This window comes from Lotus japonicus, chromosome 3, assembly GCF_012489685.1.
Source record: "Lotus japonicus ecotype B-129 chromosome 3, LjGifu_v1.2".
Taxonomy (NCBI): Eukaryota; Viridiplantae; Streptophyta; class Magnoliopsida; order Fabales; family Fabaceae; genus Lotus; species Lotus japonicus.
Genome location: NC_080043.1, coordinates 22629588 through 22643627, shown reverse-complemented (window position 1 = coordinate 22643627; position 14040 = coordinate 22629588). Strand labels below are relative to the sequence as shown.

The 14040-nt window shown below is 32.7% G+C and overlaps 2 protein-coding genes across 2 annotated transcripts; both read right to left on the bottom strand.

Moving 5' to 3' along the window:
* Positions 1 to 1331: 1331 nt before the first annotated feature.
* Positions 1332 to 3354, bottom strand: LOC130743774 (uncharacterized). The gene is made up of 2 exons (XM_057596003.1): positions 3150 to 3354; positions 1332 to 3001 (listed from the first exon to the last, which is right to left on the bottom strand). Exons 1-2 carry the CDS (start codon positions 3352 to 3354, stop codon positions 1332 to 1334), a joined length of 1875 nt encoding a protein of 624 aa, XP_057451986.1.
* An 86-nt stretch (positions 3355 to 3440) lies between these two features.
* On the bottom strand, positions 3441 to 7381 carry LOC130743773 (uncharacterized). Its single transcript, XM_057596002.1, has 7 exons — positions 7363 to 7381; positions 6848 to 6901; positions 6511 to 6582; positions 6044 to 6127; positions 5528 to 5966; positions 4505 to 5430; positions 3441 to 4366 (listed from the first exon to the last, which is right to left on the bottom strand). Exons 1-7 carry the CDS (start codon positions 7379 to 7381, stop codon positions 3441 to 3443), a joined length of 2520 nt encoding a protein of 839 aa, XP_057451985.1.
* Positions 7382 to 14040: the final 6659 nt, after the last annotated feature.

The window sequence follows — 14040 nt, the reverse complement described above, 5'->3', positions numbered from 1 at the left end:
ATTCCTTCTCAATTTCAAAATCAATCAGTAAAAAAACTTGAACTATCCTATGTAGATTTTTGACCGTAATTTAAATATAAGTACAATAATTTATTTCTTTGTTGACCAGATTTGTTATTTGTTTCAATTTTGTTTTGAAACTAAAACTGAATAGATGTTTGCCTGTATAAATAGGGAGGTATTGGAAGTCAGAAACCCATTCCATATCATCTGCTTCTTCCAGTGGAAAAAGAGCAAATTCCAGAACATGGCAAAAATGAAGAATAACACCATAAGAGAATTCTGGGACAACGAAGAATCATTCATTGTTCAATTGAAGGAGAGCAAGGTTAGTTTCTATGACAACTCTTAAGTATCATCCATAAATTTCTTTTGAATAAATCTATAGTTGGACTTCTTTTTTGCAGGACTATATCAATGTTCCTGAATGGTTTGTTAACACTCATCCAGAAATACTTCAGGAATATCAGATAGAATTGATGGACCCTGTTGGGAATATTTTCGAAGCTCAGATGGGTTTTCATAAAGGAAATCCACGTTATGCGGGATGCTTTTATGAAATTCGTCGAAGTATTAAGCTAAAGAAAAATATCTACATCTGCTTCTCAAGGAGGGGGACAAGGATGTATGATACAAGAATTTGTGATGAAAATGAAAATGAGGTGCAGTACAACTACAAACGAAAGAATGAGGAGGAAATCATTTCAAGTATAGATAGTTCAGAGACAATTTAAAGAATGTTTTGTATTTCAATTCCTGGGTAGTTAAGTACCATGATGAAAAATCTGCCATGTATTGGATCTTTGCATCTTTGGCTTTTTTATCTTCTTGTTTTCCGTCTGATAATTAAATAAAGAAAGTTTTTCCATGTATTTGGAAGTTGAGCAAATTGATCTAGACTTATGATATTTTAGATATCATTCATGATAATAAACCACAACTTATTTTCCTCTGCTTTTGAATGATGATAATTTTGTATGCCAACTATGTTGAGCGAGAAATGACATTTAAAACTAAATCACATTTGATTGACTATCTTGCTTGACTATACAATGCAATTTTAGTTAGAAAACCACGCCATTATGTTGCTATATAGCGTTTATGTCTTATGGTACAATCTTTATATGAAAACATTCATATTAATTTGCTTACATATGTTAACTATATTTCACCCATAATTTTCACTATTGTTCTCCACAATCAGTAATGAGAAAATCAATATGAGAGCTTACACAAATTGGAATATAAAAGAATATTATAGATTTCGGTCAACTTTGAAGCAATATGAAAACCACACCATATTAGAAAAAGAAATCAGAAAAAGATACAAACTAATAATTGTAAATCTTTTGAAAAACTTCCTTGAAGACAATATTCTTAGTAACATCTCTTTGGCTACTGTCTTCATTGCATATTAATATCTTCAAACCAGCTCTACTCTTAACTCTGGAAATAGCAACATACAATTGCCCATGAGAAAACACTGGCTTTGGTAAATAGACACCAACTTGAGATAATGATTGCCCCTGACTTTTGTTAATGGTCATAGCAAAAGACACAATTAAAGGAAACTGTCTTCTTTGGAACTTAATAGGCATGCTTTCATCAGATGGCATCAAATTCATCCTAGAGATATAAACAACCTTTCCAATATGTGTCCCAGAGAGAATGGTAGCACCAATTACATTTGGACCAAGGTAGTCAACAATAAGTCTTGTACCGTTGCATAAACCAGTAGAAATGTCTAGATTTCGCATGAGCATAACAGGTACACCTTCTTTAAGAACCAACTTGTGATCAGGAATCCCAGAACTTCTAATACCATTTAAAAATTCAGTGGTTAACCAATCAGCTTCAATTCCAATTTCTTCATTGACTTTCCATACTGAATCAGAGCTAAGATAAGTTTTTTCATTTCCGGGAAATAATGACAATGCATATTGATTGATTGAATCAACATCATCTAGAGTTGGAGCAAGAATTGCTTTATCAGAATAGTATTCAACAGAACCAACATTTTGAAGAATATCAGGGTACATTAATTGAACAATATCTGCAATAGGGTTCAAAGTTTGTTGGATTAACAAATCATTAGGAATTCGAACATCAGACTGACCATCATTATAATGACCCAAATTACCGTCACCAACATCCAAAACCCACTTTGCGAAATCTTTAATTTCGTCATTAATTGGAGAGCATTTATTGGTCATCAACCTCATATTCTCAGTTAAAGTCAACACCTTGCAAAAGCGCCACAAACGTGAGGAGTTAATTGTTGACATAACTATTTCTGCTCGCCTACCTTTGGGAATGACGGGTAGAATTTGACGAAACTCACCGCCCAAAACAACAACCTTCCCCCCAAATGGAATATTAGAATTGCCATTGATTTTGGACTTCATTATATCCCTCAAAGTCCTATCTAAAGCCTCAAAAGCATACCGGCTAACCATTGGTGCCTCATCCCAAATGATTAAGCTAGCAAGTTCCAACAATTCGGCTTTAGGACTTCCTAATGGTATCCCACAACAGGAGTCCTCATTCAAAGCAAGGGGAATGGAAAATAATGAATGAGCTGTTCTACCACCTGGTAGTAAAAGGGATGCAATGCCACTTGATGCAACATTTAATATAATCTTCTTCTCAGACCTTAGTTTGTAGGTCAAAGTCTTCCATAAAAAGGTTTTCCCAGTTCCACCATATCCATACACAAAGAAAAAGCCACCATTTTTTGAATTTATAGCTGTAATAATTTCCTCATATATTTTAGATTGGCCATCATTCAACTTGCCAAAGCATTCTTCATGTAATCGACTCATCTCTACGGCATCAAAATTGAGCTCGTTGAGAAGCAACACATTTCCATACTTAACCAAGGTATTAGCTTCAACCCGAGGCATCCCAGAAAAATCCTTAAGGGATTTTCCATTGACCATTAAAATCTTTTCAATCTCCATTAAACACAGGTCCTTAAGACGATTTTCTTCAATAACCAAATCTACCAATAATTTCATAAATGCAATAATTAAATCTCTTTTAAAGAAATAAAATCTTCAAACTTAGGAATATGGAATCTAGTATAACAATCAAACATACACTAAATATATATGACAAAATTAAATAATTTTAATGCACAACATTAATACCTGGTTTGTTATGAGTCTTTCGGAGATCATACTGAATATCATCGGCAAGTTCTTGCCATGTTTTATTCCAGACATTCAAAGGATTACTTAGTGTGTTACCCAGTAAATATGTAACAAATAAATTCCTTACATGCACAGCTGAGGATATTGTAGCTACATTGTTTATAGCATCAATGAATTCCCGATCATCTTTTAACAAACCCATTGCATCACATGTATCTCGATAAGTCTCATAGGTGTGATCCTTATGTGTTCTCAAAGCATCATAGCTTATGCAACCACGTTGAAAAGTCAATAAAAGTCGCAAGTAGTATAACTCACCGCATCCCGGAGCGACAAAGTTAATCCGACCAATAGTAAAGCCTTGTTGCCTTGGTTTCCATTCTTTATATTTTCATCAAATACAAATGCAGCTGGAAATTCGACATATGTCAAGTGCCTTCCTTGAGCATATTTCGCATTTGCGACCATCCACGCGGTGAACATGCTATCCTTCAATTTGTTCTTTCGATACACGTTCCGAAGGGGTTGTTCTTCTTTGAATAAGACGACTTGTTTCTTGGGCAAGTGATAAATGAGTTTCTTTACAGGTGGCCACTTGCAATGGATTTCGAATCCAAATAATCTCCATAGAGCTTCACATGGTGAGAGATATCTACAATCATAGTATTGTTTAATTTCATCCACTTCTTCTTCTCGATCCTTGTTTGCTGGGGGCACAGACATTGACATTGTGACCCGATCAACTCCCTTATTAATGTATTTAAATAAATATTTTATGGAGTTGGCTTTATTGCAATACTCAATGTTAATATGTGCACGATATTTCATCAACAACTTTGGATTGTAAGGAACAACATATCTGTTGTCCAAAGGAACTCCTTTCCTGATAGTGACTACACCAGTGTTTCTTCTTTTATATATCGGATAACCATCACTATCGAATGTTGTTGCAGCTACAAATTTTTTGGGGAAGAATTTCGAGCAATGACCATTCTTCATGCAAGGAGAATCTCTTTTACTCAACCCACATGGACCATGAACCATATAGTTGGATACACACTCAAACAATTTTGGAAAACCCTCAGGATCAGGCAACTCAGCACAAATAACAAAATCAATCATATTAGGAGAGCGTAACTTGTTTTCCGTGCTAAGCCACAGTAGAATATGAGCATGAGGCAATCCTCTTTTTTGAAACTCAATATTATATGTGCCTAAAAATAATACCAGAGTGGTGGCATTTAAATGATAGACCATTTACACATTCACTAAAAAAATCCAACATAACATAATTGAATATTATATTATATCATATAACTTATTATATACTATAACTTTCACTTAAAACATACCTGCAATAGCCTTTCCAAAGAAATCACCATTCTTTAAATCAATGATTAATGCATTTAACTTCATATGGAAGACACGGCAGGCTAAGTCGGGTCGATCTGATGCACTTAATCCATTTGCATAAACATGTCTATCAATTTCTGGCCATTTAGGATTGCAAGTAATTGTCAAAAAAAGGTCAGGATACCCATACGTGTTGGAGATAGCCATGGCATCTTGGCAATTGTTGAACATATCACGCTTTCCTCCCTTAAAAGATGCAGGAAGGTAGACTTTTGATCCAACAGTTGATGAGCATGTATCACCACGTGTCATTGCTTCTTCAATTCCTTCAAGAAAATGTCTTCTAATACTTGTTTGGTTGTTGCGGTAGTAATACAATCTCTGAGACTCAACCATTGAATAGCAGTCAACCACAAATTGTTGGAACAACCGTTTAGATAAGAATATTCTCTTGCACTCAAACCGCCTTTCAAAGAGCCGAAATACAACCCATTCACGCAATGAAATGTGATCACGCCTAGGGTCTGTGTTCACATTATAAGCATTTGCAAAATCAATATCATCAGAAAAACCTTTCTCACCGTATGGGAAAAGAATCGGGTATTGCAAGGGAAGGAAGGAAGAATGATTCTCATAAATCCTTTGAAAATGACCATTCTTGGTACGAAGAATAATATCACGCCCACAATCAGAACTATCAAAATCACCAACTATTAAGGCTGCAACCTCGTTAACACTTGGAAGATTGTATGTGTTGGGATCAACTAAACAACTCCTGAATAATCTCAAAGAAACATTCTCAGCATCACCTTGTTCGACATAATCACGGACTTTTCTAAACGTTTGAGCTAAACGATTAAATTCATCAACCATTTTGATCAAATCAGCAACCAGTGCAGGATCAAGACTACTATCTCCATTGTTACTGTTTAATCAGACATTATTAATAAGAAATTAACTATTTAGACATGTAAACAAACAAAGAGAATAAATAAAATATAAAAGTAATGAGAGCTAAGTACCTGAAATGTTTCAATCTATTTTCAACTTCATTCTTTGTGTCATATATATACAACTGAGCAAATTTGGGAGATGAACCTTCATCAGGGAGCAAACTACCTATCCGATGGTAATTCTGGCCACCAATAATGAACTGAGGAGGACCGTGACCATCATTAACATTGGAAATAATTTTACCACCAATAGATGTGAATGCAAACATACTATTATATGACCGAATATTGTCCAGGAAATTTTGACTCCTTGGATCATTTTTTGTAAGTAAATCTAGTAGTAATTGAGGGGGATCCTTCAAGTAAGGAATGGAAATTTTCTCTTTCGAACAACAAATAGAGGCAACTGGATCAATTGAAGATTTAGTCTTTTCAGCTAGTTCTTCATGCCATAATGTTGCTCCACAACACTTACAAATCATATCCATTTCCCCAAGATCAACATAAGCTGCGTAATTGAATAATAAAAGTAAACATGTAGTAGTTTGATTATTTTTTATGTATCTTAAATCAATCAAAGCTTACTTTGTTTTTCAACATCAAGTAAATTTAATTTGGTACGAAATTCCTTTGAAGCAAGCTTGACAGATGAAGGACTGTTGTTGGATCCTATATAATATTAAAGAAATAAAGAGAATTAAATAAGAATCAAATAGTGGCATTATTTAATTTAATAAGAAACATATATAATTTAATTTCATAAGGAACAGCTTGAATCAAATGAATCAAAATTAAACACAAAATAATATTTAGTTTAATTTTGTTAACTGCATATATATCAAGCAAAAAAGAAATTCTGCTTCCCTTTACTATTGGTAGCATTATTCTTTACATTAATTTTAACTCAATAAATTTGAGAATATTCGAGTATATTAAACTGTTATGTGCTTCAACATGAATTCCATTGACTACTAATAAATGACTATAATTAAAGAGATGAGAACACCTATACATATAAGTGTGTGGATGATATATATAGTACTAAGACTTACCTGTATTTAGATCTACATTGATTTGAGATGGATTATTTGATGAGCCTTCACCTGAGACAGTCCATGATGACACTGCAAAAAACAACTTTGGAGCTATTAGTATTAATGAAATCAAATATATAACTTATCATAATTGAGGGAGAAAAACATAATCCATTACACAAAAATACTTACTCTTACTAATCCTCTGTTTTTTAGGACGTTGTAAATTAGGTTTTCTTGGAGCATGCCCACGTTTATACCTCTTTTCAATAGTCTCTAACACATGTAAATATGTTGGAACTAAGTTATTGTCAAAATTATATTTAAATTGATGTTAAGATAAAATAAAATATACCGGTAGTACTCTTCGCTTTATCCTCCGAGACATCTTGGATTTGATTAGAGATATCTGCATATGAGAAATACACGGATGATATTTAGTAATTTAGTAATCAAATAATTATAAGGTGTGGTTATAAAAAAAAATAGAGAGGACATGATAAGAGAAAAAGAATACAATATGTTCCAGAAATAAAAACAATAATTTCTAAAATATCACAACTCTATATTATGCATACAAAAAAAGTTAGAGTCAACATTTTTTCTTGATCTACAAAAAAAACTAAAACATTGTTCTAAATATAATTGGTGAGTAAGAAAAGAAAAAGGCATAAAAACATACTATTTCTATTGCTAGCAGTCTGTGGATAAAAACAAAAACAACTATCCCTACAATATAATCCTAATGTCAATTATTTACTTACCTTATTTAATATAATATAAGCGAAGAGTAAAACCAAGATTAAGCAATTTCAAGTTAGTAATTGGGTATACAATAATGAACTTAATTAACGACTGAGGAATTAGTACCTTGAAGAGGACCATCCATGTAGTTAGTGCTTGTAGGAATGAGCTTGTGAGTAAAAAGGATACAAATTATAAAGAACCTCAGAGTTGAATTCCAGCCCTTATACAGAGGATGAACTTAAGATTATGAAAGTGTTTCACTGCTCTAGCAGAAAAAAAGCAACTAGGTATACAATAGAGGGTTGGTGAACAAAACGTGATGAATGTAAAATAGTTTATAGTTTATAACAAAAAAAAGGACAAAGTATGGGTTTAGTGTGAGGAAAAAAAAGATGGTACATAAGCATTAAATGAATTGAAATCATTAGCAAAGTACTTCATAATGGATGCAAACCACATTGTGTGTCCATCACTCTAGCATGAAAGAAAATATACTGGGCAGTCAATTTAAAGAAGAATTTGCAAGGTAATAAGAATATAATATATTATAATACACTGAAATTGGATACTAACCTAAAAAGTAGAAGTAAAATTGGTGAAGTAACATGCACCCATCTAATAAGCATTAAATGCACTGACATCATGACATTAACTAAACCATCTCATTGTCATTGAACTGATATCATCTCATAGTATCAGATTGATGAAAGGAGAAGCAATGGATTGAACCTACATGAGCACTTTAATTTTTTCAAACGGTGTTAAATAAGTAAAGTACCACATCATGTCTCAATATTTCACTTTGATGAAAAGAAATGAATGATTTAAACCACAATCAAGAGATATGGATTCAGAACAGATTTTGACTGATTCAAAATTTTATAGATATGTTGACCAAATCATTAAGATGATTCAAAAAAAGGTTTTAAAAGATTATCATTGAGTGTCAACTTATAGTCTGTGTCATAAGTTGAACAACAAAAAGATTTTACATTAGTGTAATTATACCTCTTTAATTTTGATAATGTATCTTATCTTTATTATTTCTATTTTTATAAAGAGTTATTAATTGAAAAATCTCATGTAATGGTTCAAAGGCATTGTAACTAATATAATATATAGGAATAAAGTTGACTAAAAGTAAACGCATAAATTGAAAAGAAAGTAAATTTACTTTTATCTGAATGTTCAAACGTGAATTATTTTGTCTTTGAGGACAATAAAAAATAGTTGGTACTCTACAATGTTGTAAACAACAAAAAATATTCTTACTTAACATTCTTGACTTGTATTCTAAAAAATAAATACTTTCAAACAAAAACGATCATGAATATGAACTTATAAAGGGACAAACCTAGGTATGCTCATTACTCTTTGATAGTTAGAATTATCAGCCTTGGAAACTTCCTAAGCAAATATTACATTCTTTATCATTATATTCCATATATAAGGTCCAAATTCGAAATTCTAATAAGTTTCTAGGCAATGAAACAGAACATACTGGAAACATACTTTAAATTAGACATCCAACATAGTCTTGTACATACTGCTGATAAACAACTCCAACAAACAACTAATAGTCCCAAAAACTCAAGTAAAAATAAATAACCTAGTGCAAATAGTACTTGAAGGCTCTAATCAGATTACACAGTATAAACTTCCACCATGTAGGAATCAGAATCAGATAGCTCCCACAACTCAGTCCTGTGAACTCGAGAGGAATTCCGAAGTCTTCTGAACTCACTCTGATAGAAGTCACACCACCCAGCAGCTAAATAACCAACCCTCGGTCCACTACCTAATAAACTTCCAATTGAGTTCCGTGCAGGAAGCCATGTGATGTGCCACTGTGTGAAGGTGTAATCAGGCAGACGAACAGATATCACAGAAGGCAAGTGAGGGAAAAATATTTGTTGGATACGGCTTGAAATAGTCTACAAAAAGGCAATATAAAAAATTAATGTCACCAAAATCAAAATTTACAATTTAATATTACTTAACAAATTAAACAAACCATAGTTTGACGGCCAAGTATATGAGCATCATTGATAGTAGCCTCCCAAATTTTCTCCATCCATGGAGCGTCATCCAATCCATCATCTGAATCATCATCGCTGGAAAAATCAACACCATTATTGTCTTCCACACCAAGAAGATTAGGATTTATTTGACCAACTAATGGAGGAGGAGTATTGTATACAATCTCCCTTCCCATGGGGTCATAAATGTGAATGTCAAATATGCAGTTTCCACGATAGATGAAATGTATCACAACAGTCATCTCCAGATGGTGAACTGCACGCAACGCTACAAACCCAGCACCAATTCTAGTCTCGCCATGGTTGTCGTAGTATGAAAAGTTGAGTATGTTCCCAATAGGGTCTCGAAGTTGAACTGCACCATTGATTTCATGTCCAACAGTATCATGAAATCGCCTTGGCACAAGAACATAAACCTATACATTGAACACATATTCCAGTGAATGCAAATAATTTATAAAAAGATAAACATGTAAATTAATTAGGTATCAATGTACAAAATAAGTTAAATACCATCAAAGGATGGAGTGGCCTAATGAAAATCCTAGGATTGGAGTGAGGGGATCGCAGCCGAAGAGCATACATTTTTGTCGGAACTTAGTACCTCCGCGAGAACCTAGCAATAGTCTCACATGACAAATTATTAGTATCGAAATTAAAAAAGATAGTCATTCTGCTGATCATAATATAATTATAAATTAGTCTTTAATAAGTGTTGGATTTCAACTGCTATAGATATCAAATATTTCAAGTATTAAACATATGATTCATATTATAAAATTTAAATAGAGATGTAAACATAGAGGATGTCACATTGGAGAACGGATAGGGACATGTAAACAATCAGTAAGGATCATGTAAATAGTGATTCCATATGAACAACACCATCCAAAAGTGAGAAATATAACATTCTGACTTTATTGAAATCAAGATTAAAAACATGCTATTTTACTCCAAAAGGTAATCTTCTACAGAAACAGGTAAAACAAAAATTGAAATAATTTGTAAGCCAAGTACAGGAATTTTTTTCTCACAATCAACAATGTAAAATGTAACTTTCTAGATCAAATTGAGGACTCTTTTAATAGGGTTGAACTAAAGCTCAAATAATATTTGATTCAATAATGTTGACTGTGTGATGTCAAACTCAGGTTCAGTAGGTTGAACAGAAATTGGGCCTTTTTATGAAAACATTCAAAATGAGGTTTCAACGAATCCTAATGTATCAAAACAAATTGGCAGAGTCATTAGTACATGCACAAACTTGGTTTTTTATCAAAAATTCACATATGTAGATAACTTAACTAAAAAAAGGAAGAAAAAAAAGAAGAAAATGAATCATGCATGACAATCAGTTGTTTGCTCCTTGAAGATATCGGAACACAAACAGTGCCAACCATTAAAAAAGACTCATTTACAATGTATTTGGAAGACATACCTCAGATGGAATAGGAAGCAAGTCGTGAAGGAGAGAGATCTGGAGTGCACTGGTTTTGGAATTGGCAATTTCTTATATGGTAGAACGTGGGTGCTTATGGAAAAGTGAAATGAAACGTCTAAGCTATTGATTGGGAGGTCATGAACGCGTGTCTCATGAATGAGAAATTGAAAGGTTTTGAAATTTTATTTCCTTCTTCTTTAGCATAGAATGTTATAACTACAAAATACCTACAACAGTAAAAAGTTAATATTTAGCTTAGATATAGTGTGGAAATAGGGAATATGAGAAAAGGCTAAATGAAAATACATATTTGATTTGTTTTATTTTATTTGATCATATCTTCTTCTATATTTTTTTGGTTACATATCTGATTGTTAATTTAGTTTAATATAATTTTTAATGGGAATGAACACAAAAGTTACATGAACGTTTGAGATTTTGGTCAGTTTTAGTTCAAGACAAAGTAAAACAGTAAAAATTTATTAAATGGTATTGACTAAATTGAAAAGCCATGAGTATAGATTTCTCACTTTCCAAAAAAAAAGTATACATTTTTCAAGACCAAATAATGTAAAAAATAATAAGAGCCTGATATACTTTATGAAGATCAAATAAATTTATGTTCAAAACATATAATTTGATTGATTGACTTAGAATTTTGCAGTATAATTGTATTAGAAAAATATATTAAAACCATAAATCATGTTACTTTTGATAGTATAACTGGAAAAGCAAAATACCATAAATATATTCTTCATTAGATAGATTCCACCACAGTTCGAACACAATACAACAATAATGACAAACAACAATACAGGGACTCTTCCTAGTCTATGTGATACACATGTTACAAAACAAAAAAAACATGGTCCAATTTCAGCACATAATATTGGGAGGCCACATTATAGACTAATAAGAGTCCTAGTAAATTAAACAACCACACATAATAATATGAAAATACTAAACACATAAAGGACATTATTCTCTCATGTAGAGAGATCAACAACTTCCCAAACTTCCACCTCTTCAACATTCTGAACAGATGTAACCTCAACATCAATAATCTTGGTTAAATCAATACATTCTTTAGATGAAACTTCAGCATCCTCATTCACCTTGGTTAAGTCAATTATATCAACTGATTCACTGATAGTTGCCACTTGAGTGGGGGAAATCTCAAATTCGTCTTCAGTAATTGTAAGATCAACTACTTCAGCAGATTCAAGGTTGGGTTGAATTTTAGAACCATTTAGCTTTTCATCAGCAACAGCTGCAGTGTTCTGAAGTACAACCTCAGTAGCAGCCTTTTTGGAATCAGATTTTGCAATTTTAACACCAGAAATTTCAGCTTCATCTTTCAGTCCATACCTTTCATTGATACTCTTCCTCATAATATATTCAATAGCATCAAGGTCATCAGATATTTCAGAAACATATGGCTCAAATTCTGCCTCAAGCTTCCTCTTCAAAGAGGAATGAATAACAGCAGTGGAGGAACTCTGACCAACAACAACAGATGAATTCATTCCCATATTAAACCTGGCAGCAACATAAGATGTATACTTGTGCTTGGCAACATGCTTTTCTTCAACCTTTGTACTGTCATGAACATCCTGTAATTGTGTGAATGGGGGAGCAAACTTGGCCTAAGGAACAACAGGGATAGACTTAGTAAAAATAGAAGAATGAATTAGATAAGTATATTGTTAACTTCAGATATAAAGTGGCTAAACTATGATTAATTAAATTTGACCTTCAAAGGTGTGGTGAACATCTTCTCAGAATGAAAGCTTTGCATCATATCAGAATCAGCCGAAATCATCAATACCTCATAGATTTCTTGACAATTGTATGTGATGCCAAAACCAGCACGAATTTTAAACAATAACTCCTTCCCTACTATCTTATCCTCAAGTTCAGCAGGATACTCACGATCCAGTGCGTTCTTTAAGCAAATGAACAATAAATTAAGATCAGCAATGACTTAACATACTAACATGAAAAGAAAGAATTTTATATGCAACCAAATGATGAAATGAGATCTGATTAACCTCCTTTGAATTCATCAGCTCTTCACATGATATTCCAATAAGTTGAACTGCCTCACGATCTTTGAGTAGAAAAACACAACTATCAACACCATCATATACTTCGAGTTTGAAGGAGTATCTATGGAAAGAAACATGTAATCGTTAATACTCATTTATCACTTACTAAAGGTTAATGTAAATAAGGTAAATGAAGTACACATCTATGAATTCAGAATGTATAAAAAATAAAAAACATAAGTAAGTTAACAAAGACTAAAGGGATAGCATCTACATTTACTAACCTGTGTATAAATTTTTCAATTACACGGAAGCAACGATTACATCTATAAACATGATCACCACGTTCAAGTTCACTAAAACAGCGGGGCATGATAGATAGAAAAATCCACTATCTTTCAGCAAACTGACAATGCCAGCATGAACAACAAATATACCCTTCTGAAATTGATAACAATAACTTAGTTTAGACAAATAGAAACAAATGAAAAAACACATTATATGAAAAATACACTGTACTAACAGATACTAACCTGTTTAGTTAAGAGAAGTTCAGAGATAGTTTTCTTGGGATGCAACTCAAGCAACTCAGCATGAATATCCACTTCCTTATCAGTACTTGAGATAAAGTCAACATGTAAATTGGAGTTCATCCCATCGAATTTGTTTAGACAATTTACTAAATACATTAAATTGGAGTTCAAGTACTGATGTTCCATTAATATAGGACTATTATAAAAAATTAAAGGGTACCGATCAGCAAGCACCGAATCTTCCTCAAACTTGGGATTGATTAGGATCTTAGTTACATAAGGAACAACATGTACTTGGTTGACACCTACACATGATTTCCAGATTGTGAACAATGTGAGCACTAAGATTTCAGAGAGTACCAATATGATAAAGTTTGAAAATTGGTTCACCATTATTCTTCCTGACTTCAACAAAGAGAAGTGCAACAACAGGTCTGGTAACCCAATTGGAACATAGATACTCAGAAATTGTGTCAACAATATCACCAACCAAGAAACATTTGTTCATGCCACTACATAACAATTGAATAGGAAGCTAGATGAGTTTCCAGAATGAAGTATGCAATAAAGAAATAAGTACTGCAACAAAAAATGAAGTAGCATGAACACATAAGATACCTTTTGTCCAAAAGGTGGATATCCATAGACTTATATATCCTACTATCCTTAATAAGAAGTTTTTCAGAAGAAGTAGCACTCAAAATTCCAACAACATCTACATGGACCAAACAGAACAACAA